This window comes from Dendrobates tinctorius, unplaced genomic scaffold (genome assembly GCF_039654945.1).
Source record: "Dendrobates tinctorius isolate UK_male_01 unplaced genomic scaffold, ASM3965494v1 ptg000108l, whole genome shotgun sequence".
In the NCBI taxonomy this organism is placed as follows: Eukaryota; Metazoa; Chordata; class Amphibia; order Anura; family Dendrobatidae; genus Dendrobates; species Dendrobates tinctorius.
In genome coordinates, this window is record NW_027361776.1 from 3,085,414 (window position 1) to 3,112,183 (window position 26,770).

Genomic DNA, 26,770 nt, shown 5'->3' on the forward strand with positions numbered 1-26,770 from the left:
CATCAGTATAATACTGCACAGTGAGTGGCATCTTATAATGCAACTGTATACTCACCTCGTCGCTGCCACTGCTCACCAGCGTTGCCGGCTCTGCGGTGACTGTTCAGGCAGAGGGCGCATACTAATTACGTCATCGCGCCCTCTGACCTGAATGTCACTGCAGAGGAAGCAAGACAGCAGAGCGACGCGCAGCAGTGGAACAAGGGACAGGTAAATATGGCTCCCCTGTCATACTCACCCCCTCCTGGTGCAGGTCTCTGCATTCCCCCTGCTTGTTCCATGTTCTTGGTGCCGCGCTGCTCTTCTTGCTTTCAGCGGTCACATGGTACCGCTCATTACACTCATGTATATGCGCATATTCATGAGTTTAGTGAGCGGTACTACGTGACCACTGAAAGCAGAAAGAGCAGGGGCGCCGAGAGCATGGAACAAGCAGGGGGGCTGCAGAGACACCCCCGCTCCCCCTCCCGGCCTATGACTTGCATATAAGCCGAGAGGGGGACTTTCAGCCCCCAAAAAATGGGCTGAAAATCACGGCTTATACACGAGTATATACGGTAAAAGAGATTAAAAAAAAAGTTGATCAAAAAGTTCAAAGATCAAACCGCCCAGCCATAATATGGCACATTCACCAAAAAAATAGTTACATGCCCCCAGAATATGATGATGGAAAAACAAATTAATATTTATAAAATATTGTTTAGTGTGTAAAAGAAGCAAAGCGTAAAAATTAAATAGATTTGGTATAATCATAATCGTACTTACCCAAAAAATAAATAATTCTTGTCACTATTACCGCACAGTGAACTGCGCAAAAAAAATATAAAAATAATAACTGAGTTGCTGGTTTATGTTCATTTTGTGTCTTAAAAATCTGAATGAAAAGGCAACAAAAAAATCTCCAACTTGTAACTCAAAAAATAGGCCCTCATGCAACTCTATTCGACAAAAAAATAAAGCTACAGCTCTCAGAATAAAGGATCATACCCATATGCGAGAAAAAAAAAACAGTCCGATTTCCGGACCGAAAAAAACAGACGAGTGTCATGCGTATGACATGTATATGCAATCCGTATGCAATGCAATTTTAACATGAGCTTTTACATACAGCAGTTCTGTCTTTTACACATCGTTTTAAAACGAAATATTCTTAAAAACACAGAGATATATACAGTACTAGCTGAAGAGCCCGGCGCTGCCCGGGCATAGTAACTAACTGTGGTTAGTTATAGCAAATTATAATCCATCCCATAGTCCCGTGCCCATATACCCATCATACATATCCACCATCCCATAGGCCCGTGCCCATATACCCATCATACATATCCTCCATCCCATAGTCGAGGGCCCATATACCCATCACACATCCTCCATCCCATAGTTCCTTGCCCATATACCCATCATACAAATTCTCCATCCCATAGTTCCATGCCCATATACCCATCATACATACTCGCCATCCCATAGTCGAGTGCCCATATACCCATCACACATCCTTCATCTCATAGTCCCATGCCCATATACCCATCATACATCTTCTCCGTCCCATAGTCCCGTGCCCATATATCCATGATACATATCCGCCATCCCATAGTCCCGTGCCCATATACCCGTCATACATATCCTCCATCCCATAGTCCAGTGCCCATATACCCATCACACATCCTTCATCTCATAGTCCAGTGCCCATATACCCATCACACATCCTCCATCCCATAGTCCCATGCCCATATACCCATCATACATCCTCCATCCCATAGTCCCGTGCCCATATACCCATCATACATATCCTCCATCCCATAGTCCCGTGCCCATATACCAATCATACATATCCTCCATCCCATAGTCGAGTGCCCATATACTCATCATACATATCCTCCATCCCATATTCCTGTGCCCATATACCCATCATACATATCCTCCATCCCATAGTCGAGTGCCCATATACCCATCACACATCCTTCATCTCAGAGTCCAGTGCCCATATACCCGTCATACATATCCGCCATCCCATAGTCCCGTGCCCATATACCCGTCATACATATCCTCCATCGCATAGTCCAGTGCCCATATACCCATCACACATCCTCCATCCTATAGTCAACCATTATGACATCATAATGAGCGGCAGGGCTTGCAACCTATGATGACATCAGCGTCGCCATGGCAACCATTGTGACATCATAATGAGGGGCGGGGCTTGATACGCACACACTGTTTCCCCAGTATGTAGATAGGGGCATTATTACATCATAATGAGGGGCGGGGCTTGACGCGCACACACTTTTTCCCCAGTATGTAGACAGGGGCAAAATTGTTTGGTGAATTGGAACGCACGGGGTTAAAATTTCGCCTCACAACATAGCTTAGGGGGCTCTCGGGGTCCAGATGTGGCTGTAGCTGCGACGGTGCGGATGCCTATCCTGGACATACACACATGCATACACAAATACATACATTCATACACACTTTGAGCTTTATATATTAGATATATTAGATCAATATACAGATAGACTAAAAGCCGGCAAATCATCTGCCATGCACAGTATAATCACAGAGTGACAGGTTAGAATAGATATATACACATAGAATAGATGTGTGTATATAAATATATATATATTGCAGAGAGAGATATATATGAGAGTAGCCGATAATTAATTTGCCGGCTTCTGTAAAATCATTGCTGGAACCGACAGGATAAGAGAGATGGATTACATACAGTAAATCCATATAGAATAGGTCGATATATAGATTTCAGTTACAAATACAATTAGTATAGTGTGTGTGCAAAATATTGGACATGTACTTAATTAATAAAAGATTATTTTACGGAAAAAAATGGTGTGGGGTCCCCCTATAATTAACCCCTTTCTGCCATCGGACAGGATAGTACGTCCTATGGCAGCACCTCCGCTTTGATGTGGGCTCCGGCGGTAAACCCGCATCAAAGCCGGGACATGTCACTGTTTTGAACAGCTGACATGTGCCTGCGGGTGAAATCGCGATCCACTTGCGCTTATTAACTAGTTAAATGCTGCTGTCAAACTCTGACAGCGGCATTCAACATGTGCTACCGACCCTCGGGCCAGAAATACGTGCACCGCTGACCCCGTCACATGATCGGGGGGTCATCGTTTCGTCGGCATAACAACCAGAGGTCTCCTTGAGACCTCTATGGTTGTTGATGCCGGATTGCAATGAGCGCCACCCTGTGGTCGGCGCTCAAAGCAGTGCAGTAATTCTGCTGCATAGAGGCGATCTGAGCATCGCCTCTATGTAGCAGAACCGATCAAGCTATGGCAGCTTCTAGCCTCCCATGTAGGCTATTGAAGCATGCCAAAAGTAAAAAAAAAAAAAAATAGTTCTGAAAATAAGAGAAAAAAATAAAAGTTTAAATCACCCCCCTTCTGCCCCATTCATAATAAAACAATAAAAAAACAAACACATATTTGGTATCGCGGCATTCAGAATCGCTAAACGGCGTAGTGAAGAAAAAAGTCAAAAGGTCAGAATTAAATTAAAATGCAATAATGGGCAATCAAAAAAACGTATCTGCACAAAAGTGGTATCATTAAAAATGTCAACTCGACACGCAAAAAATAAGGCCTCACCCAACCCGAGATCATGAAAAATTGAGACGCTACGGGTCTCGGAAAATTCCACAATTTTTTTTTTAAAGCAAACTTTGGAATTTTTTTTATTACCACTATGGGAAGCATGGGGGAATCGTGGATGAGGGCAGGTATATCTCGCCCAAATACCTTTCGTATGTGGCCTAGTCTGGTCAGTACCTCACCTGATGATTAATTAATGGGAGGTGGATATAAAAGGACGCCAGGTGGTGTGTTAGTAGCTCAGCTTGGGGAACACAGAGAGCATGTCTGTGTGAGAGACACTTGTGAGTAAAAGCAGTGCTCACTATATCTGTGGTTGGGCTGGACGGGAGAAGCCCTCCAGTTGATAGTTAGTTCGGACCTTGTTTAGTTAGTGCAGGACAGGCAAGGATTTGTTTTATGTTAAATTTCCTGTATGTTTTGGCTTTCACCTTAAATAAACCTGATCCAGTGTCAGTTAAGTCCAGATTCTGGCTGTGCACCTGAGTTTCATGCTAAACCCACGTGGCCTTTGACCCCCAGCAAAGGCGTTCCCGGTGTGTTCTAGCACACCACTTAGATAAAAAAGAACCTAGACATATTTGGTGTCTATGAACTCGTAATGACCTGGAGAATCATAATGGCAGGTCAGTTTTAGAATTTAGTGAACCTAGCAAAAAAGCGAAACAGAAAACAAGTGTGGGATTGCACTTTTTTGCAATTTCACCGCACTTGCAATTTTTTCCCGTTTACAAGTAAATAACATGCTAAAACCAATGATGTTGGTCAAAAGTACAACTCGTCCCACTAAAAATAAGCCCCCACATGGCCATATTGCCGGAAAAATTAAAAAGATATGGCTCTGGAAAGAAGGGGAGCGAAAAATGAAAACGTAAAACTGAAAAAAGCTTCGGTCATGAAGGGGTTAATAGCCAGAAATGGCTATGCTGAGAGCTGATGTTTATAGCCTAGGAAGGGGCCATAGATACTGCCTCCCCCAGCTAAAAAGCTCTCAACCGCCCCAGAAAAGGCGTATATCTAAGATGTGCCAATTCTTGCACATAACCTTGCTCATCCCACTGCCCTCCCTACAAGATTAGGGAGGTTCCACCCCTCCCTTGTGGGCCATGCACATAGCATCATAGAATCGTAGAGTTGGAAGGGACCTCCTGGGCCATCTGGTCCAACCCCCTGCTCAAAGCAGGATTCGCTAAATCATCCCAGTCAGATGTCTGTCCAGCCTCTGTTTGAAGACTTCCATTGAAGGAGAACTCACCACTTCTCGTGGCAGCCTGTTCCACTCATTGATCACTCTAACTGTCAAAAAGTTTTTTCTAATATCTAATCTGTGTCTCCTCCCATTCAGTTTCATCCCATTGCTTCTAGTCTTTCCTTGTGCAAATGAGAATAAAGTTGATCCTTCTACAATGTGACAGCCCTTTAGATATTTGTAGACAGCTATTAAGTCTCCTCTCAGTCTTCTCTTTTGCAAACTAAACATTCCCAAATCCTGCAACCTTTCCTCATGAGACAGGGTTTGCAGACCGGTCACCATTCTGGTCGCTCTTTTCTGAACTTGCTCCAGTTTGTTGATGTCTTTTTTAAAATGTGGTGCCCAAAACTGGACACAATATTCCAGATGAGGTCTGACCAAAGAGGAGTAGAGGGAAATAATGACTTCACGTGATCTAGACTGTATGCTTCTGTTAATACATCCTAGAATTGCATTTGCCTTTTTTGCTGCTGCATCACACTGTTGACTCATATTCAGTCTGTGATCTATTAGTATACCCAAGTCTTTTTCACATGTGCTGTCACTTAGCCCTATTCCTCCCATTCTATATATGTTTTTTCCATTTTTATTGCCCAGATGTAGTACTTTGCATTTCTCCCTGTTAAAAACCATTCTGTTAGTTGCTGCCCACTTCTCCAGTTTATTTAAATCTTTTTGAATCCTCTCTCTCTTCTCTAGTATTAGCTATCCCTCCTAGCTTTGTGTCATCAGCAAATTTAATCAGTTTACCCTCAATTCCTTCATCTAAATCGTTGATAAAGATGTTGAACAATACAGGGCCCAGGACAGAGCCCTGTGGTACCCCACTTGAGACATTCTTCCAACTGGATGTGCAGCCATTTACGACCACTCTTTGGGTCCGATCACTAAGCCAGTTATGAATCCACCTAACAGTTGCCTTGTCCATTCCATACTTAATCATTTTTTCAATAAGGATTGTATGAGAGACTTTGTCAAATGCTTTGCTGAAGTCAAGATATACTATATCTACAGCATTTCCTTGATCCACCCAATCAGTGATACCGTCATAGAAGGAAATTAAGTTAGTCTGACATGACTTATTAGTTACAAACCCATGCTGACTCTGTTTAATCACTTCATTCTTATCCAGGTATTGACATACATGTTGTTTAATAATTTGTTCAAAGATCTTTCCTGGTATAGAAGTCAGACTCACCGGCCTATAGTTACCTGGGTCCACCTTCTTCCCCTTTTTGAAGATAGGAACAACATTTGCTCTTCTCCAGTCTTCTGGCACTTCTCCTGTTCTCCAAGAATTTTCAAAGATTATAGAGAGGGGTTCAAAAATTTCTTCTGCTATCTCCTTCAGTACTCTGGGGTGTAATTCATCTGGACCTGGAGACTTGAATTCATTTAGGCTAGCTAAGTGTTTCCTCACTATCTTTCTGTTTATAGATATCCTGGATTCTTCTATTCCCTTAATAGGACAGTGAATAACAGTTGATGTTACATTTCCTTTCTGAGAGAAAACAGATGCAAAATAGGAATTTAAAAGTTCAGCCTTCTCAACATCCTGTCTTACCATTTCATCATTTTCATCCTGTAAAAATCCTATAGCATCTTTGACTTTTCTTTTACTTTTGACATATCCCCAAAATCCTTTATTATTGCTTTTGACATCTCTTGCAAGCCTCAGTTCATTTTCAGCTTTAGATAATCTGATTTGTGCCCTGCAGGTTCTGCAGACAGCATTATATTCTTCTTTAGATATGCCTTCTTCTACAGTGTGTTAACATCAGACATTACTTGTCTGGTTCCTACTCATATAGGTACTATACACATGATCAGGTTTTTAAATACATCAGTTATGGACTGCTCTGATGGGGTTACCTTGACGTTTGGTAGAGAGGCTTAAGGCTGGTTTCACACTTGCGTTTTTTTGCGCTTGATTTTAGCGCTAAAAAACGCATGCGTTTTTTTTCCCTATAGTTTGCATGGGATGCGCTTATGTGCGCATACACATGCGTTTGTATGCGTTTTACCGTGCATGCGTTTTTTTGCGGTATGCGCTCGGGTGCACAAAATGCATGCTGTTGCATTTTTTGGGCGTCCGACTTGCCTCAAAAAAACGCATGCGCGCGCAATGCGTTTTTTTACAGCAAGACACCCATTATAAGTCTATGCATTGGCATGCTTATGTATGCGTTTTTTTGCGCATGCGTTTTTTTTTTTACCATTAGTTAAACAATGGAATTTAGGGGTTTGGGTTAGAGCTAGGGTTAGTTATGGGGGGTTAGGGTTTGGGTTAGGGTTAGTAGGGTTTGGTTAAGGTTTAGGGTTAGTATGGTTTGGTTAAGGGTTAGGGTCAGGGTTAGGGTCAGGGTATGGTTTGGTTAAGGGTTAGGGTCAGGGTTAGGGTTAGTAAAGTCATGGTTTGGGTTAGTGTGAGGGGGCACCTAATGTTGGAAAAAAACGCAAACGCGGTAAAAACGCACTAAAAACGCATACAAACACATAAAAATGCTGCGTTTTTTCATGCATGCTCATAAAAATGCTTGAAAAAAACGCAGCATTTGTATGCGTTTTTTCAATGTGTTTTTTTGCGGGAAAAACGCGCTGCAAAAAAAAGCAAGTGTGAAAGTAGCCTAATATACATTTTTTGCAAAAAATTTATCAACCAAATATCCTGTTTTATCTTTTTACCAGCACTTGCTGTTTACTGTTACTTTTTTACAGCAGAGTATTTTTATACGTTTGTTTTTCTGTGTTTCAGTCTTCTGGTGGTGTGAACACTGTCCTACAGACTTGTTCACTGTGTGCATGGTCCATGTGTTTGTATTCAATTGGTTTCTTGTTTTTGCAAGATTAGGAAGGTTTCCACCCCTCCCTTGTGGGCAATGCACATAAAAGCCGTCTTCTACAGCGTGTCCACGTTGGACATTACCTGTCTGGATTCTGCTCATATAGGTACTATACACTCAAATGTACAGCACCATGGAACCAATGGTGCTATATAAATAAATAATAATAAATACACATGATCAGGTTTTTAAATACATCAGTTAGGGACTGCTCAGATGGGGTTACCTTGACGTTTGGTAGAGAGGCTTAGTATACATTTTTTGCAAAGCACGTATCAACCAAATACCGTTTTATCTTTTTAATAGCACTTGCTGTTTACTGTTAGTTTTTTACAGCAGAGTAGTTTTATATGTTTGTTTTACTGTGTTTTTCTTGTTTCTTCCCACTGCCCTGTAGTGGTGGCATATGGGGCAATAGTTGGGTGGTTGATGTCACCTTTCAGGTGATGTCACCTTTCAGTTGCCATCAAGACTCGAGGTTAGTAATGGAGAGACATCAATAAGACGCCCCTATTACTAAACCCGTAGTCAAATTGTAAAGAAAACATAGACACCCAATAAAAAATTTTTTAATTGAAATAAAAACACAGACTCGGTTATTATTCTTAATTAAACCATACTTACAACCTCACCTAATCTATGCGAAGCCCTCGTTCTCCTGTAATAAAAATAAAAAAAGCAACAATATACCATACCTGTCCGTCGTTGTGTCCATGCCGTAATGTAATCCATATCTGGGTGATATACATTTTTCAACCTGAATGGTACTAATATACGACCGTCCCAGCTGAAAAACACTGGTGAATGAGGAGATGCTGCCAGCGCAGCCTCAGTGACTAGTGGTGACGTCACAGAGTCTGCGCTCCCTCACAGCCTGAACTGCGATGACCTCTGGACCGTAGGAAAAATGCCAGTGATGAGGTCACAGCATTTCAAGCTGAGTGTCTTGATAGCAAATCACTGTGAGAAATTCTCACGGTGATCAGCTGTGAATACACTGAGCATGAACTGCGATGCCCACCTGAATGGTGACATCACCTGAAAGGTGACATCAACCCCCCAACTATGGGTTAACAATATGCCACCGCTACATGGCAGTGGGATGAGCAAAGCTATATGCAGAATTGGAGCATCTTAGAGATCCAAGGACCCTTCCTAGGCTATAAACATCAGTCCTCAGTTGTCTGCATAGCAATTGCTGGCAATTAATTATAGGGGGATCCCCACACCATTTTTTTCCGTAAAAGAATCTTTTATTAAATTCATGTCCAGTGTTTTGCACACGCACTATACTAATTGTAATTGTCACTGAAATCTATATATCGACCTATTCTATATGGATTTACTGTATGTGTAATCCCTCTCTCCTATCCTGCTGGCACCTGCAGTGATGTTACAGAAGCCAGCAAATGAATTACCGGCTATTCTTCTATCTATCGCTATCTGCAATATAAAGACATTATGTATTCTATGTGTATATAGCTATTCTATATCCTTTTCTAACCTGTCAGTGTGCTTTTACCGCACATGAATTGCCGTCTTTTCAAAGGACACTGGTGCATAAAATTTGGATAGCACTTGCATGGTGCGAGTTCTGTGCAATTTTTTTTTCTTGCACCCATTGACTTGCATTGGTGAGTCTCCTCCGAGATACACAACAAATCGCAGCATGCTGCGATTTTTTTTCTCATTCCGATTTCCGCATTAACCCATTCAATAACTGCGGGGGCTCTGCTGACATCTTGTGAAAGCCCAGAGCCCCCACAGTTAGATGGTTTCCTATGCGGTGTGGACTGCGGGGAAAATGGCTGCTGGTGGCGGCGCATGCGCACATGGAGATCTTGGCACCAAAATCTCAGGAGATGAGATCTCAGCGCTGAGTAAAGCACAAAACAAGCACTCAGCAAACCTTTTTTACACCTGCAATTTTGCTGCGGTTTTGACTGACTCAGTTGAAGTCAATGGGTGAAAAACGCTGCAGAAAAGCAAAAAGAATTGACATGCTGCAGAAAAAAATCGCACTGCAAATACTCACCAAAATTTACTGACACAGCACTTCAGGATTGTCATTTAATTAGCTTGCATAAGGATTCCATAGCATTTTGGCCCATTTGCAGCAAACAAAAAAGTTACATTTTTAAAGACTAAAATTTTATATTTTCTCTTCCCAATGTTCTAAAATTCTTAGAGGCACTTGTAGGTTCAAAATACTCTCTACACCCCCAGACGAATTCCTCAAGTGGTGAACTTTCCATTATGGGGTCACTTGTGGGGGTCTCTGCTGTTCTGGCAGGCACGGCACTGACTAAGGAACGTGCCTCTGACTGCGTAGCCCCCATAGATTTAGCTAGAGTGTCAGATTACGGTGCCTGAATTCCCCGCTCCCACTATTGCCCCCCAGGTGATGCTCTAATGGGACCCCCGAATGACCAATGGGGAAAAGAGGAAGGGGCAGCCAGCCACACCCACAGGGGTTAAATCCAGGTACCAGGGGTCAATGCTTCCTCTTTGTCCTCGGCTGACCCCTGGTAGGTGTTGTCCCACCCTCCCTCCCTTATGTATATATGTTGTCGTTTTGGTGTTGCCTGTTCAAACGTTTTCCTTTTTTAAAAAAAAATATATATTCCTTTTATTGTTTTTGTTTTAAGTCACAGCGGAAATGCCGGGAGGGGCAAGGGTTCGTAACCCTCATTGGCCAGCTCGCATTTCTATTACAGACTGGGCCTGTGGCTACTGAGCCAGTTGCAGAACGTAATTTGCCCCTCCCAGCGTTGTGTAATTTAATAAACTGTAACCGACCTGTTCAACCCATCCCTGGCCTGTTTTCGTTTTATTGGAGAGTCTAGCGGGAGGGAGGAGTGCACTGCCTACGCCAAAACGGGTCTCCGTAGTCTGGCATCTGTTGAAATGGAATCTGCATTCTGAAAGCCAAGTAGTACTCCTTCCTATCAGTTCCCTTCCTTGTGCTCAAACATTAGTGTTTAGCTATTTATGGGGTGCTTCCACATTCTGTAAAAATTGCATTAAAAATTATGGTGTCCATTTTCTCGTGGAAATTATAAACTTAGTGCCAAAATAGTATTTTAGTTGAAATTGTTTACTTTTTTGCTTTCAAATCTAACTGTTATAAAGTTTTGTAGATTAAAAATGTACAGTCCAGCACTAGATGAATTCCTTTTGAGGTCTAGTTTCCAAACAAGGGTCACTTGGGGGGGTTTCTGCTTTTTTGATACATCAAGGGATTTGCACATGAGACTGTGTGAAATCTATTCCAGACAAATTTACTTTCCAAATGTCGCTTCTTCCCTTCCAAGCCCTTCCATGTGTCCAAATGGGTACCAAACTGTTGGGTCCAGTTTTTCTGGTTTTCTCTTGGAAAAGTGAAAACATTGATGTGATAATTTTCATTTTTTTCACGAAAATGTTGCTTTTTCAACATGACATTCTAATGTTCTCAAATTCTATGTAATACTGCTGATTTCAAAATGCTTACTATACCTCTGTATAAAAGCCTTGTGGGGTGTACTTTCTAAGTGGTGTCACTTTTTGAGGGTTTCTGCTGTTTAGGCACCATAGGGGCTTTACTAATGCAACATGGTATCCACAATCTATTTCAGCCAAATTTGTGTCAAGATTCAAATGGTGCTCCTTCCTTTAGGATCCCTGTCGTTTGTCCAGATAGAGGATTGTGATCATATATTGGGCTTTTCCGTGCTCAGAAGAAACTAGATAACAAATTTTGGGGTCCATTTTGTCATACTATTCCTTCTAAAAGTGAAAAAATTGGGGCTAAAGCAACATTTTTTTCATTCCACTTTGCATGAATTCCTGCAGCGCACCTAACAGTAAAAAAAAAATCTACTTTTTATACAGAGCTCGAGAAGCTAAACATAGTAATAAACCATACCAACCAATGAAAATCTCCACCAATAAATAAAACCTCTGAACTAGATGTTAATTTAGTTGTTTAGGATCAGGTCGGCATCCCTGCGACGTGATTACGGGTTTCCGATGGTTGGAGGTCAAATAATGACCCTCTGGTCATTCAGCTACATTGGCCTATTAGGTTATGCCAGGAGAATGGTTTTTAAAGGTGTTTTGTCAGTGTAAGGCTGGAGACACACTAGCTATTTTAAAATCAGTCCAATTTTGATGTAGAAGAGTCCTTTTTTTATGCATTTTTTATGCAAGTACAATCTGATTTTTCATACCTAGCATCCTATTTACATCAGAATGCAGTGCGGTTGCTATCCAATTGCAATGCGTTTTTAACATGCCCTTTTACATACAGCAATTCTCTGTCATTTACACATTATTTTCAAAGGAAATATTCGTGAAAACACATTTCTCTAGCAACCTTCCACGACAGCATAGGAGGTTGTCTCCACGCCCTAATGGGGGACAGGAAGTACGAGAGGTTAAAAGGTCCCACCCACCTCCCTCTCCCCAGTGTCTTTCCTGTCCCCCATGGGGCATGGAGAGGTTCGGTATGCTGTGTGGCCGGCTGCTGCAGCGTACCTGGTATCCTAAGCCGGGCAGTGGTGGTCGGTGGCGCTGCCTCCCCTCCTCCAGACTGCTCCCGTCTTCTTAGAATTCGGGACCGTTCCTGGCCCTCCCGCGCTCTCCCAGGGGGAGTAAAGCGGGCCAGTGATCCCCGACCGGAGGCCTCCCGCAGCTCTCCGGTCTCTCCTCCTGCTGCGCCCTGTGCGGTGACCCGGAAGTGACATCATGTGCGGTCACTTCCGGGGTATGTCTGACGACTTCCTATCATGGCAGACCCCATTCAGCTGCCGGCGCGTAGAGCTCGCCAGCACCCGATGTGCCTGCTCCAGGACCCAGGGAGGAGGAGGGGGAAAAATGAAAAACTGTGCTGAGGGGGCGTAGATAACCCCTTATTAACCCGCCGGAAGACGCCGACAGGTAAGGCGAAATCCCCTGTCAGCATGGACGGTTCTTCCTGCCCTGCGTCTGCAGAGCCCAGCGCTGCCCCAGCCACAGTGAGTGTTACCTGGGGTGGGTCCTAGTGGTGTGGTCCTGGGATAGAGGTCCTCAAAATGCTTCTCCCCCTTTTTTATAGGGAGAAAAGTCTGCCCACAAAAGCACCAATACCACCAGCAAGTCAGCCAAATGTGCCATATGCAGTGCAAAACTTCCCTCAAATTGGGTGAAAAAACTGTGTCAGGCTTGCACGGACAGGGTGGTCATGGCTGAGCACCCGTCACTAATTGACGAAATCCGCAGCCTGGTTACTCATCAGGTCCAGATCTCTCTGGCTGCCCTGTCTCCCCCACCACCTCCTCCTCCTCCGATTGTAGGCTCCCCATCCCCCAAAAAACGGAAAATACAAATAGAGGACTCTGAATCCGAATCAGAGAGGTCATATAATTCAGGCTCCGAGAGTTGGGAACAACCGGGAACTTCCAAATCAGCCGAAACTAGGAGATACCTCCTTTCTGCGGAATATGTGGAGGAGCTGGTCCTTGCTGTGCGGGCCACCATGGGCCTAGAGGACGAACCAGTTACTCAGTCAGCACAGGACCGCATGTTCGGAGGATTTGAGGGACCCAGACAGACAGGTTTCCCAGTTCATAAGAGCATAGTAGACATGAACTCTCAGGAATGGGAGTACCCAGAGAAGCGCTGCTCAGGCATAGATTCCCTCTGGAAGGAGAGGAGTTTAATTGGGACATCCCGAAGGTTGATGTCCAGGTGGCGAGAGTGGTGAAAAAGACGGTCCTTCCATTTGATGACGTGTCCCAGCTTAGAGACCCGATGGACCGTAAGGCAGAAAGCCTCCTAAGAAAAGCCTGGGAAACTTCTGCCATTTCCCTAAAATCAGGAATAGCGTCCACATGTGTCTCTAGGTCTCTCTTCCAATGGATAGAGGAACTAGAGAGTCATATTTCCCGGGGAACCTCAAGAGGTGACCTCCTTAACCTTCCCATACTACAGAGAGCTACAGGCTTCTTGGCCGATGCATCAATGGAGATGATCCGCACCTCTGCCAGAGCCATGGTCCAGTCCAATTCTGCAAGATGGGCCCTTTGGCTTAAAACGTGGAGCGGGGACGTGACTTCCAAGGTTAAACTCTGCTCCTTACCCTTCAAGGGTGAACATGTCTTTGGCCCGGCCTTAGATGAAATTTTTGAAAAGGCCACAGATAAGAAGGTGCTTCCTGAGCAGAGGACCACAAAAAAGTGGCTTTTTCGAGCCCCCCAGAATCAGCCATCCCAGCCGATAGGCAAGGGAAAGACGGGAAGATAGAGTTATGCTAAGGGGAGAGGCAGGAACATCCTGGTCCCCCAGCTGTAGCAGCAGCAACAGCCACAAGAAAAACAATGACTCGACCCCGGTGGGGGGAAGGCTTTCGAGGTTTATTCACTCTTGGCAGATTATTTCCAACAGCCCCTGGGTCCTCAGCGTGATCAGGGAGGGCCTGCTGCTAGAGCTCGAATCCTTCCCCCCGTGGGGTATAAGAGTTATCTCCCTACCACCTCGGGAGTCAGCAGCACTAAAAACTTGCATCCAGCTCCTGCTCCAATCAAACGCTATCTCTCCGTTCCCTGTGGAGGAACGGGGAAGAGGGCATTATTCCAGACTGTTCCTAGTGAGAAAACCCATAGGAGAGGCAAGAATAATAATAAATCTGAAGGGCCTCAACCGACACATCGTATATCACAGATTCAAGATGGAGTCGGTGAAGACCGCCATTCCTCTGATAGGGCCGTCTCACTTCATGGCAACCATAGACTTAAAGGATGTCTATTTTCACATCCCCATACATCCTTCTCACAGGAGGTATCTGAGGTTTGCGATCCGCCAGTGTACAGAAGTCAGGCACTATCAGTACAACATTTCCCTTTGGCATATCCTCTGCCCCTCGAGTATTTTCCAAGGTTATGGCAGAAGCTGTGTCCCACATCAGAGGGCAGGGCATATGCATTGTGCCCTACCTGGACGACCTGCTTTTAATAGGAGCCTTCTACCAGATCCTGGAAAGCCAGGTGACTCAAACCCTGAGTATTCTTCAATCATTGGGGTGGATCCCAAATATAAAAAAGTCACAGATCCAGCCCTCCCAGGAGATAAAATTCTTAGGAGTCCTCCTAGATTCAAGACAACAAATGACCTTCCGCCCAGAGGAACATCAGAGGTCCATAATATCAAGGATCTCAGCTTTCAGGGAACAAAAGTCCCCAACCCTCAGGTCAGCCATGTCTATACTAGGGTCAATGACCTCCTGCATCCAGTCAGTGCCTTGGGCACAGGCCCACTTCAGAATACTCCAGTCCCACATCTTGGGGAGCTGCAACGGGGATCATATCTGCTTGAACAAAAGAGTCCAGACCCCAGGAAAGATGAAAGCTTCACTAGTATGGTGGATGGACCGCAAGAATCTGTACAAGGGAATCAACTGGTCCCAGATTCCCCTGGTCACGGTAACATCAGATGCCAGCAAAAAAGGCTGGGGAGCTGTGGTGTCCCAACAACCATTCCAGGGGTTGTGGAGCCAGAAAATGAGTGCAAAATCCTCAAACTTCAGCGAGCTGAAGGCCGTGGAGGAAGCTCTTCTGGCAGCAAGACACCTAGTCCAGGGCCATCATATCAGAGTCTATTCGGACAATGTAGCAACAGTGGCCCATCTCAGGCACCAAGGCGGCACGAGATCCAGCAGCCTAGAGGGCCTTTCTGGTCGAATATTTTGCTGGGCCGAAAGACACCTCCGTTCTCTAACGGCAGTCCACCTAAAGGATACCTCCAATCTTCAAGCAGATTTCTTGAGCAGAAAATGCATCCAGCCTGGAGAGTGGAGCCTAAACCAAAGAGTCTTTCAGAGGCTGGTCAACAGGTGGGGTCTTCCAGAAGTGGATCTACTGGCCTCAAGAGAAAATGCCCGCGTGAGAAACTACTTCTCCCTGAACCCCAGAGACAGATCCGTTTGGGTAGATGCCTTCGCCCACAGGTGGAGATTTCATCTGGCGTATGCATTCCCGCCAGTTCCAATCCTTGCCGCAACCCTGAGGAGAATCCGGGAGGATCGGACCCAAACCATTCTAGTAGCCCCTCTATGGCCAAAGAGGAGCTGGTACTCTCTAATTATGGAGCTACAGGTAGACGGGCCATTCCACCTACCCCTGGAAGACGACCTCTTGCAGGGCCCTCTACATCACCCAAACCTCCGGGGAATTAAGTTAGCGGCCTGGTTACTGAGACCCAGATCCTGAGGGCCAGGGGGCTATCAGAAGCAGTAATAAAAACCCTCCAGAAATCTCAGAAACCGATCACCATTGTTATCTATAACAAAATATGGAAAAAGTTTTCCTCATGGTGTCTGCCAGATTTGCCTGACCCAGAAAACCCTAACATTTCCCGTATCCTGGATTTCCTACAGAGGGGGCTTGAGCTAGGTCTAAAACCCAGCACGCTTAAAGTTCAGATATCAGCATTAAGTTCCATGTTCGACTGTGACTTGGCCGACCACAGGTGGATAAAAAGATTCATCACATCAGCCACTAGACTACATCCAAAAAGGCTAGTCGCCATTCCACCTTGGGACTTGAATGTGGTACTTACGGGACTCACTCAATCACCCTTTGAGCCCCTGCCATCCTGTACTTCTCAGCTGCTCTCCTGTAAAGTGGCCTTCCTTATAGCGATAACCTCGGCAAGGCGAATAGGAGAGCTCCAAGCTTTCTCAATCAGGGATCCCTACCTAACCATTAGGGACGATTCCATAGTTCTTTCCCTTGATCCATCGTTCCTACCAAAGGTTGTGTCTGATTTCCATAGATCGCAGGAAATCATTCTTCCCTCGTTTTGTCAAAACCCAGCGAACCCTAAGGAAAGGGTGTTTCATACGCTGGACGTGAGACGCATAATTCTGTACTATAGGGAGTGTACCAAACCCTATAGAATTGATCACAACCTATTTATCCATACTTCTGGTCCAAACAAGGGAAAGAAGGTAGCAAAAAACACCATTGCCAATTGGATTAAGAAAGCCATCTCCGAAGTTTACCTGGCGCAGAACATCGCTCCCCCTACGGGGATCAAAGCGCATTCAACACGATCTACCTCTAATTCATGGGCTGAGAGGGCAGGCGCATCTTCGGAGCAGATTTGTAAGGCAGCAACATGGTCCTCCTTACATACTTTCACTAAACACTACAGGTTGGACCTTGTGTCCAACAGGGATCTAGTCTTTGGCCGAAAAGTTCTTCAGGCCGTTGTCCCCCCCCTAGTGCAGTATAGGTTGTTATGCCTCCTATGCTGTCATGGAAGGTTGCTAGAGAAAATAGAATTAGATTTACCGGTAATTCGGTTTCTAAAAATCTTCCACGACACCACTATTTCCCTCCCTGCATTCTTGGACAAAATTCTGAGAATCTTAAGGTAACCGGTGCTATGGTAATCAGTTATAAGTCACTGGTGAGAGGGAGGTGAGTGGGACCTTTTAACCTCTCGTACTTCCTGTCCCCCATTAGGGCGTGGAGACAACCTCCTATGCTGTCGTGGAAGGTTTCTAGAAACCAAATTACCGGTAAGTCTAATTCTATTATATATACAACTCTGACAAAAATTAAGAGATCACTGCATGGTTTTATAAAAATCAGCTTCTCTACATGTCTGACAGCCATTCCATTCCAGTGTTAGTTGAATTCCAACTAGAGTACACCTAATTCTACTTAATGTGCTTTTGATTATGTGATCATCTGAACCAAATCTTATTTAACGAAGGAAAGAATAAAAACCCTGCTGTGGTGTTCACTATGATCTCGCAAGAGGACAAGCTGGATGGCAAAACAAGTGCTATTAATATCCCAAAAGTAATAGGAATGAAAAAATAACTTTTAACCATGCCAAAGAAGTTGAAAAGAAAAGTCTTGAGTGAGGAAAAGAAGGGCTCAATTATGGCTTTCCTAGCAGAGGTATACGGTGAGCATGACGCTGCCTCCATCCTTAAAATTTCTAAGACGGTAGTCCATTACAACAAGGTCAAGCAGCAGACATTGGGGACAACAAAGCTACAGACCGACAGAGGGAGAAAACGACTCTCCACTGATCGGGATGACCGTCATCTTATTCGAATGTCACTCAGCAACTGCAGGATGACATAAAGTGACCTACAAAAGGACTGGCAAATGGCAGCTGAGGTGAAGTGCATGGCAAGTTTATACCATGCTCCTAGAGGCAGGGCTCAAGTCATGTAAAGCTAGAAAAAAAGCCTTTCATCAGTGAGAAGCCAAGGAGAGCCAAGCTGAAGTTTGCCAAAGACCATAAGGATTGGACCATAGAGGACTGGAGTAAGGTAATCTTCTGTGATGAGTCTAATTTTCAGCTTTGCCCAACAATCTTTGCGAAGGACGTATGAATCAAGCCGCATACAAGGTTATCCTGGAAGAACAGTTGATTCCTTCTGCTCAGGCAATGTTCCCCAACTCTGAGGACTGGCTTTTGCAGCAGGACAATGCGCCATGCAACACAGCTAGGTCAATCAATGTGTGGATGAAGGACCACCACATCAAATCCCTGAAATGGCCAGCACAATCTTCAGAACTGAACCCCATTTAAAACATCTGGAATTTAATCAAGAGGAAGATGGATAGTCACATGCCATCAAACAAAGAAGAGCTGCTTATATTTTTGTACCAGGAGTGGCATAAGGTCACCCAAAAGCAGTGTGAAAGACTGCCAAGATGCATGAAAGTTGTGATTATGCCACAAAATATTTATTTCTGAACTCTTCCTGAATTACAACATTAGTATTGTTTCTAAATGATTATGAACTTGCTTTCTTACCATTATTTGTGGTTTGCAAGCACTGCATTTATTTGTTATTTTGACCATTTCTCATTTTCTGAAAATAAATACAAAATTTAATAATTCGAAATTCGAAGTAAAAAAATGAGAAAATTTCAGCTCACCCCTGAGATGTAATTCCAGGCACCAGAAGGAGCAGGGCTTCCTCACTGCTGCACAGCTTCCAAGGCAATAGGAAAAAATAGAAGTGGATCCAGCTCACTCACAGGGCTTATTTAAAAATTAGAGGTAGATGGGCTACAGCAGCAGAAGACCACACTGGGTACCACTCCTCTCAGCTAAGAACAGGAAACTGAGGCTACAATTTGCACAAGCTCATCGAAATTGGACAGTAGAAGATTGGAAAAACGTTGCCTGGTCTGATGAGTCTCGATTTCTGCTGCGACATTCGGATGGTAGGGTCAGAATTTGGCGTAAACAACATGAAAGCATGGATCCATCCTGCCTTGTATCAACGGTTCAGGCTGGTGGTGGTGGTGTCATGGTGTGGGGAATTTTTTCTTGGCACTCTTTGGGCCCCTTGGTACCAATTGAGCATCGTTGCAACGTCACAGCCTACCTGAGTATTGTTGCTGACCATGTCCATCCCTTTATGACCACAATGTACCCAACATCTGATGGCTACTTTCAGCAGGATAATGCGCCATGTCATAAAGCTCGAATCATCTCAGATTGGTTTCTTGAACATGACAATGAGTTCACTGTACTCAAATGGCCTCCTCAGTCACCAGATCTCAATCCAATAGAGCATCTTTGGGATGTGGTGGAACGGGAGATTCGCATCAGGGATGTGCAACCGACAAATCTGCGCCAACTGTGTGATGCCATCATGTCAATATGGTCCAAAATCTCTGAGGAATGCTTCCAGCACCTTGTTGAATCTCTGCCACGAAGAATTGAGGCAGTTCTGAAGGCAAAAGGGGGTCCAACCCCTTACTAGCATGGTGTACCTAATAAAGTGGCCAGTGAGTATATATTTGCTAGCTGAAGAGCCCGGCGCAGCCCGGGCATAGTAACTAACTACAGTTAGTTATAACAAATCATAATGATTATATCTATATATATAAAGCTGAGTGTAGAGCCCTGCCCACTCACTCCGCATAGCCACATCTAATATATAAAGCTCAAGTGTGTGTATGTATGTATGTGTGTGTGTATGTCCAGGATTGGCATCCGCACCGTCGCAGCTACAGCCACAAAATTTGGCACAGTCACACGTCTGGACCCCGAGAGTGTCCTAAGCTATGTTGTGAGGCGAAATTTTAACCCCAGTGTCAGGAACACCGCACTGCACTTGCTCACTGAGCCAGTGCGCATGTCCTGAGTACAAAGACTGTGCACAAAGATACCTGCGGAGCGGGCAGCAGTGGTGACAATGCATGCTCCAGGACCTGAAGCACGTGACTGCTGGGGGCGTGGCCTAAGCTCCACAGAGCTAGGAGCTGCAGGGAAACTCCTAGAAAGGTAACTACAGGACAATGTTACCAATGGGCATAGACAGAGACAGAAACCAGATTAAGCCGAGGTCAAAGCACAAGATAGCAATACAGTACCAAAGGATTAGACAGTCAGATTAGTCAGGACGTAGCAATAGATCAGAAAACCAGAATGGGCATTAGACGGTACAATAGGGGTAACGGGACTATGGGATGGAGAATATGTATGACGGGTATATGGGCACGGGACTATGGGATGGCGAATATGTATGATGGGTATATGGGCACGGGCCTATGGGATGGAGATTATGTATGATGGGTATATGGGCACTGGACTATGGGACTTGAGGATATGTATGACGGGTATATGGACACAGGACTATGAGATGGCGGATATGTATGATGGGTATATGGGCACTGGACTATGGGATGGAGAATATGTATGACGGGTATATGGGCACGGGACTATGGGATGGCAGATATGTATGATGGGTATATGGGCATGGGACTATGGGATGGAGGATGTGTGATGGGTATATGGGCATGGGACTATGGGATGAAGGATGTGTGATGGGTATATGGGCATGGGACTATGGGATGGAGGATGTTTGATGGGTATATGGCCATGGGACTATGGGATGGAGGATGTGTGATGGGTATATAGGAACTCGACTATGGGATGGAGGATATGTATGATGGGTATATGGGCACGGGCCTATGGGATCGTGGATATGTATGATGGGTATATGGGCACGGGACTATGGGATGGAGGATAATTATAATTTGCTATAACTAACCACAGTTAGTTACTATGCCCGGGCAGCGCCGGGCTCTTCAGCTAGTTCACTATAATATCCCACATCATCCTGTCAGCCAGAGCCACCAGACTACTACCCCTAATATCCCACATCATCCCGTCAGCCAGAGCCACTGGACTACTACCCCTAATATTCCACATCATCCCGTCAGAGCCACCGGACTACTACCCCTAATATCCCATGTCAGCCAGGGCCACCAGACAACTACCACTAATATCCCACATCATCCCATCACTGACGCCGAACTACTCCCCCTAATATCCCACATCATCCCATCAGCCAGAGCCACCGGACTACTACCACTAATATCCCACATCATCCCGTCAGCCAGAGACACCGGACTACTACCCCTAATATCCCACATCATCCCGTCAGCCTGGGGTCAGAAAAAAAGTGCTGAGTGGAACGGTCCTAACTTCCATACCTGTGATCCCTGTAAGAGAGGCCTGGGGTCAGAACCAGAACGCTGAGTGGACTTGTCCTGACTTCCATACCAATGATCCCTTTAATAGATGCCTGGGGTGAGAATCAGAGTACTGAGGGATTTACCCTAACTTCCATACTGGAGATTCCTTTAAAAGAGACTGGGATCAGTACCAAAGCGCAGAATGGATTTGCCGTGACTTGCATACCAATGATCCCTTTAATAGAACCCTGGGGTCAGAATCAGCGTTGAGGGATTTGCCCTAACGTCCATACAGGAGATCCCTTTAAGATAGCCTCGGGTCAGTACCAGTGCATTTGAAGGTAATTGCCCTGACTTCTATACCGGGGATCCCTTTAAGAGAGGCCTGGGGTCAAAACCAAAGCACTGGATGGATGTGCCCTGACTTCCATACCGGAGATCCCTTTAAGAAAGGCCTGGGCTCAGTACCAAAGCACAGAGTGGATTTGCCCTAACTTCCATACCAATGATCCCTTTAAGAGACCCTGGGGTCAGAACCACAGAGCTGAGTGGAACGGTCCTAACTTCCATGCTGGGGATCCCTTTAAGAGAGGCCTGGGGTCAAAACCAAAGCACTGAAAGGATTTTCTCTGACTTCCATACCAATGATCCCTTTAAGAAGGAAGATGTGACTATGAGATGGAGGATGTATGATGGGTATATAGGCACGGGAGGGGTTGATTCATTTCTGTCATGTACTCACTGCTCCTTTCTGGGGGACAGACGATGGCTGGAGCTTATTTTCCCGGGGATGCTAGATTTCTCCCACCATGTCAGTGTCTGCTGAGGTGTTTTCAAGTGGGAAAACTTGCTCATAGCAACCAGTCACAGCTCAGCTGCTTTTAACCAGCTCTGGTGAAAGGAGAGATGCTTAGTGATTGGTTGCAAGGAAAACTGTTGCTCATAGCAACCAATCACAGTTCAGCTTCTTTTGAACAGCTCTGGTGAAATGAAAGATGCTTCGTGATTGTTTGGTGATACATACACACACATACATACATTCACTTTTATATATAGATATATATATATAGAAATATAAGAGAATTGGGATCCAGCAAAAAGATGAAAGTTCACCAGAATTATAAAATCTTCTTCTTTATTTATCCATTAAATCATATAAAAAATATATGAGGAACTCCAAACAATTGGACAGTGAAGAAGGCACATAGTGCTGAAACATGTAGTCCCTTGCTGGAATGTTACCAATTGTTTGGAGTTCCTCGTATATTTTTTATATGATTTAATGGATAAATAAAGAAGAAGATTTTATAATTCTGGTGAACTTTCATCTTTTTGCTGGATCCCAATTCTCTTATATTTCTATTTGTTGGGGCATACTCCCTGCCATGATCCGTGCAGAATATAAGGTGAACACCGACTATTGCATTAAGAGGAACTCCTTTATGGTGAGCTGGCTATATGTTTTTTACATTGTTTAGATATATATATATGTCAGTGACGCACACATATATATGTACTGTGTGTATATATATATATATATATATATATATATATATATATATATATATTACATAGATAGAAGAGCCAGTAATTAATCTGCCGTGTTCTGTAAAATCACTGCAGGAGTTGACAGGATAGAAGAGATGGATTAGATACTGTGATGACAAATGGAATAGGTAGATATATAGATGTCAGTGACAAATACAATTAGTACAGTGTGTGTGCAAATTACTGCATATGTATTTAATTAATAAAAGATTATTTAAAAAAAAAATAGCATGGGCTCCCGCACAATTTTCGTAATCAGCAGAGGGAAAGCCGACGAGACAAATTCTCACGGTGATCTGCTGTGAAGACACTGAGCTTGAACAGCAGTGTTCTCATCACTGGCATTTTCCCATGGTCTAGAGGTCAACGCAGTTCAGGCAGCTGGGAGCACAGCCTCATTGACGTCACCGCTAGTCATTGAAGCTGCGCTCCCAGCTGCTCACTCACCAGTGGATTTCAGCCTGGACGGTCGCATCTTAGCACCGTCCAGGTTGAAAACTGTTTAGCCCCAGACATGGATTACGGCATGGGACACAATGGTGGACAGGTATGGTATATTTTTTTATTTTAGTTTTATTACAGGAGATCGGGGGAGTAGGTGAGGTCATAAGTATGGTTTAATTAAGAATATTAAAGAAGTCTGTGTCTTTCTTTCAATTGAATGACTTTTTTCCAGGTGTCTGTTTCCTTACAATGTGACTATGGGGTTAGTAATAGGAGTGTCTTATTGACGCCTCTCCTTTACTAACTTTGGGGCTTGATATCAACTGAAAGGCGACATCACCCGAAAGGTGACATCAACCCCCCAACTATTACCCCATATGCTCCATGCGCCTTTTCTGGGGCAGCTGAGAGCTGATGTTTTTAGCCTGGGGGACCAGTATCTATGGCCCCTTCCTTGGCTGATAATATCGGTCCGCAGCTGTCTGCATAGCCTTTGCTGGTTATTAAGTATAGGGGGACCCCATGTCATTTTTTTGGGAAGGTCCCCCATGTTAATAGCCAGTAAAGGCTAAGTATACAGCTGTGAGCTGATATTAACAGCCTGGGAAGCTCAATGGGTATTAGCCCCTTCCCAGGCTAGAAATATATGCCCCCAGCTGTCGGCTTTTCCTCTGCTGATTACGAAAATTGGGCGGGAGTCCACGCCATTTTTTCCATAAAATAATCTTTTATTAATTAAATACATGTACCGTAAGCTGCACACTGTACTAGTTGTATTTGTCACAGACATCTATATATATACATATTCTATATGTACTTACTGTGTGTAATCCATTTCTTCTATCCTGTCCGCCTCCTGCTTTGATTTTGCACCACTGCGGCTGCTGAATTACCGGCTTTTCTTCTATCTATCTATGTGTGTAATATAAATACATATATATATGTGTGTGTCACTGATATCTATATACCGTGTTTTTCGGATTAAATGACGCTCCAGATTATAAGACGCATCCGAAATTTTGAGGAGAAAAATAGGAATTTTTAAAATAAAATGATGGTGCTTCTTATAATCCATGCGTCTTATTTCTTACCGGGGGTGGTGGCTGTGGTGAAGCGGGGTCCCAGGGTCGCTGCTGGAGGAGGAAGGAGTGGGGTGACGTTGCAGGCTGGAATGAGGGGGTGTTCCAATGTGCGGCGCGACGCTGAGGGTGTCCGGCGCTGCTGCAGATGTCCGGCGCTGCTGCATAGTGTCTCCAATGCTACCTGGCAGGTGCTACGGGGATGTCTGGCGGTGCTGCGGGTGTCTCCGGTGCCACGGGGGTGTCCGGCGCTGCCGGTGCTCTGCCGACATTTTGTGACAGGCCGGAGCCTCGGCAGTTCGATGGTTTCCTGTGCGGTGGACTTCGGGAAAATGGCTGCTGGGGGCAGCGCATGCGCAAATGGAGATCTCGGCACCAAGATCTTGTGATGAGATTTCACGAAGGAACTTCCTTCTGAAACACGCGTCTGTGTGCGTGGTATAAAGATTTGGCAGCTCTTAAAGGTACATGCCCCTTTGCATTTTCAGACACTTTAGCACTATGCACTTTTAGGATGTTGTCTTAATTGAGTCATGTTTGCTTTGAAACTGGTGCACTTTAGTTCTTGCCCTTATTTATGGCCCCTTTTTTGATCAGATACTTTTTTATATATACTGATATGGTATTAGTCTGATGGATTTTCTGGACATCCATATAATAGCCTGACACTTGTGCACTATATTTTACCCATATTTGAGGCACTTCTTTTGATTTTATTACCACTTTATTGCTGCTAATTTCCACATATTTTTATGTACCTTTATGTATTCACTTTATATGATTATATCACTGATACCTGTAATCCGCCACTTGTATTAATTTTGCTTATAATTTGTTTTATGGTAACAGACTATATATCTTGATACGAGCACATTTTATTTTAGACCACTTTTTTGTCAAATCTTCATATTTATTCAATAAAGATATATTTTATTATATTTCCTGTTTGGATATCTCCTGGCTGTCCATGCTCTTGGGTTTTCGGTTAGTCACCAACATAGAAGAAGATTATTTACTGGTAGACCAGTGAGAATCTAGAATTCCTTGCCTGGGGAGGTGGTGCTGGAGAACTCGAGGGGTTCAAGAGAGGCCTGGATGTCTTCCTGTAGCGTAAAAATATTGTATCTTACAGTTATTAGGTTCTTTAGAAGGAGGTAGATCTGGGGATTTATTCTGACGGAATATAGGCTGAACTGGATGGACAAATGTCTTTTTCCAGGACGTCCCTCCTGACTGCACCACCAGGAGGTTGTCCTTCTTATCCTTGACAGGGACAGAAGAGGTTAAATAGCCCCTCCCCACCAACACCCTTCAGTGTTTTTCCTGTCCCTATTGGGGACAGATGCAGAGGAGCGCAGCGGTGCGTGTACCTGTTAAGCCGGGGTGAAGCGTCGAGACCCGGTGGAGCAGGAGCTCCCGGAACAAGCAGTGTCCTCTGCAGAGAGTTCCCTGGCGGAGGAGGCAAGATCCCCTCCCCAGCAGTGCTGATACTGCTGGAGGTCCCTCAGCGCTGTGGTCTAGCTGGCTGCTCCCCGTCGGATCGCATCCCCTCAGAGGGCTCTGCGCCGCTACAGCTCCAGGCTGCAGGACGCCGGCGCCTCGTGTCCCGAACTTCCAGCACGCCGCGTCATCGAGAGGCACATCGGTGACTATTTCCGGGGGCGGGGCCAGGGAAACATGGCAGCACCCAGGGCGACGCGGTCCGGGCAAACAATAGAGCCCACTGAGGCCGGCGTCGCATGGATTCTGGCACCCCGTGCATGGAGTGGCATAGGGAAAAGGCGGGGATGCAGACCCGCATAGATTGGTGCACCGGAAGCGTGCGCAGCAGGCAGCCACGTCAGGAGCAGCAGCTGGGCTCGGATGGAGGATGAATCAGATGTCTTGAAGCAGGGTAAGGCGACTACGTAAGACACACTGATGGACAGCACACAGGCTCAGTAGAGATGGAAGCTGGTAGCCGTCCAGACGTCCAGTCCCTAGAGCTAGATCCGGACTATGTGAGTAAAGGGGTTAGTAGGGTCCCATACAGGTCTCCAGACACACAGGACCCTCTTTCCTATATATATTTTTGCAGGCCAAGGAAGCACCTAAGCAATCCACCTTGACCACCAGGAAGAAACCTAGTAAATGCCCCCTATGCTCGGCCAAGCTCCCGTCGGGACATACAAAAAAATTATGTGAAGACTGCATATCAGGACTCCTCAGACAGGAGCAGTCCTCTCTCCTGGACAATATGAGATCTATGATAAGAGCAGAGGTGCAATCCACAGTCGCAGCACTTGTACCTGCACAGTCCCCGTGTCCTAAGAGGCCCAGATGGGAGCTGGAACAGAGTTCTGAGGAAGGAGAGGTGTTGTGAGTTCATTCTCCCCTTCACCTTTGATGTCTGATGAACTCCGTCTGCTGGTGAAGAGAGGTAGTGAAATTGATTGGGATGGGAAGAACCTGTCATCTAAACAGGCGGAGTGTGATTGGACATCTGGAATTTCTGAGTGGATATAAGGCA

At 44.9% G+C, this 26,770-nt stretch overlaps 1 protein-coding gene across 2 annotated transcripts in view; it reads left to right on the forward strand.

The window, feature by feature from the left end:
• RARS1 (arginyl-tRNA synthetase 1) overlaps nucleotides 1-26,770 on the forward strand; it is a 679,371-nt gene that overhangs the window by 632,765 nt on the left and 19,836 nt on the right. Inside the window, exon 14 of one of the 2 annotated variants that reach the window (XM_073589464.1) lies at nucleotides 17,195-17,250. The exons of the other annotated variant lie outside the window; for it this stretch is intronic. Within the exon in view, the coding sequence (XP_073445565.1) occupies nucleotides 17,195-17,250 (56 nt within the window). The remainder of the gene's footprint in view (nucleotides 1-17,194; nucleotides 17,251-26,770) is intronic. 2 annotated transcript variants of the gene reach the window in all.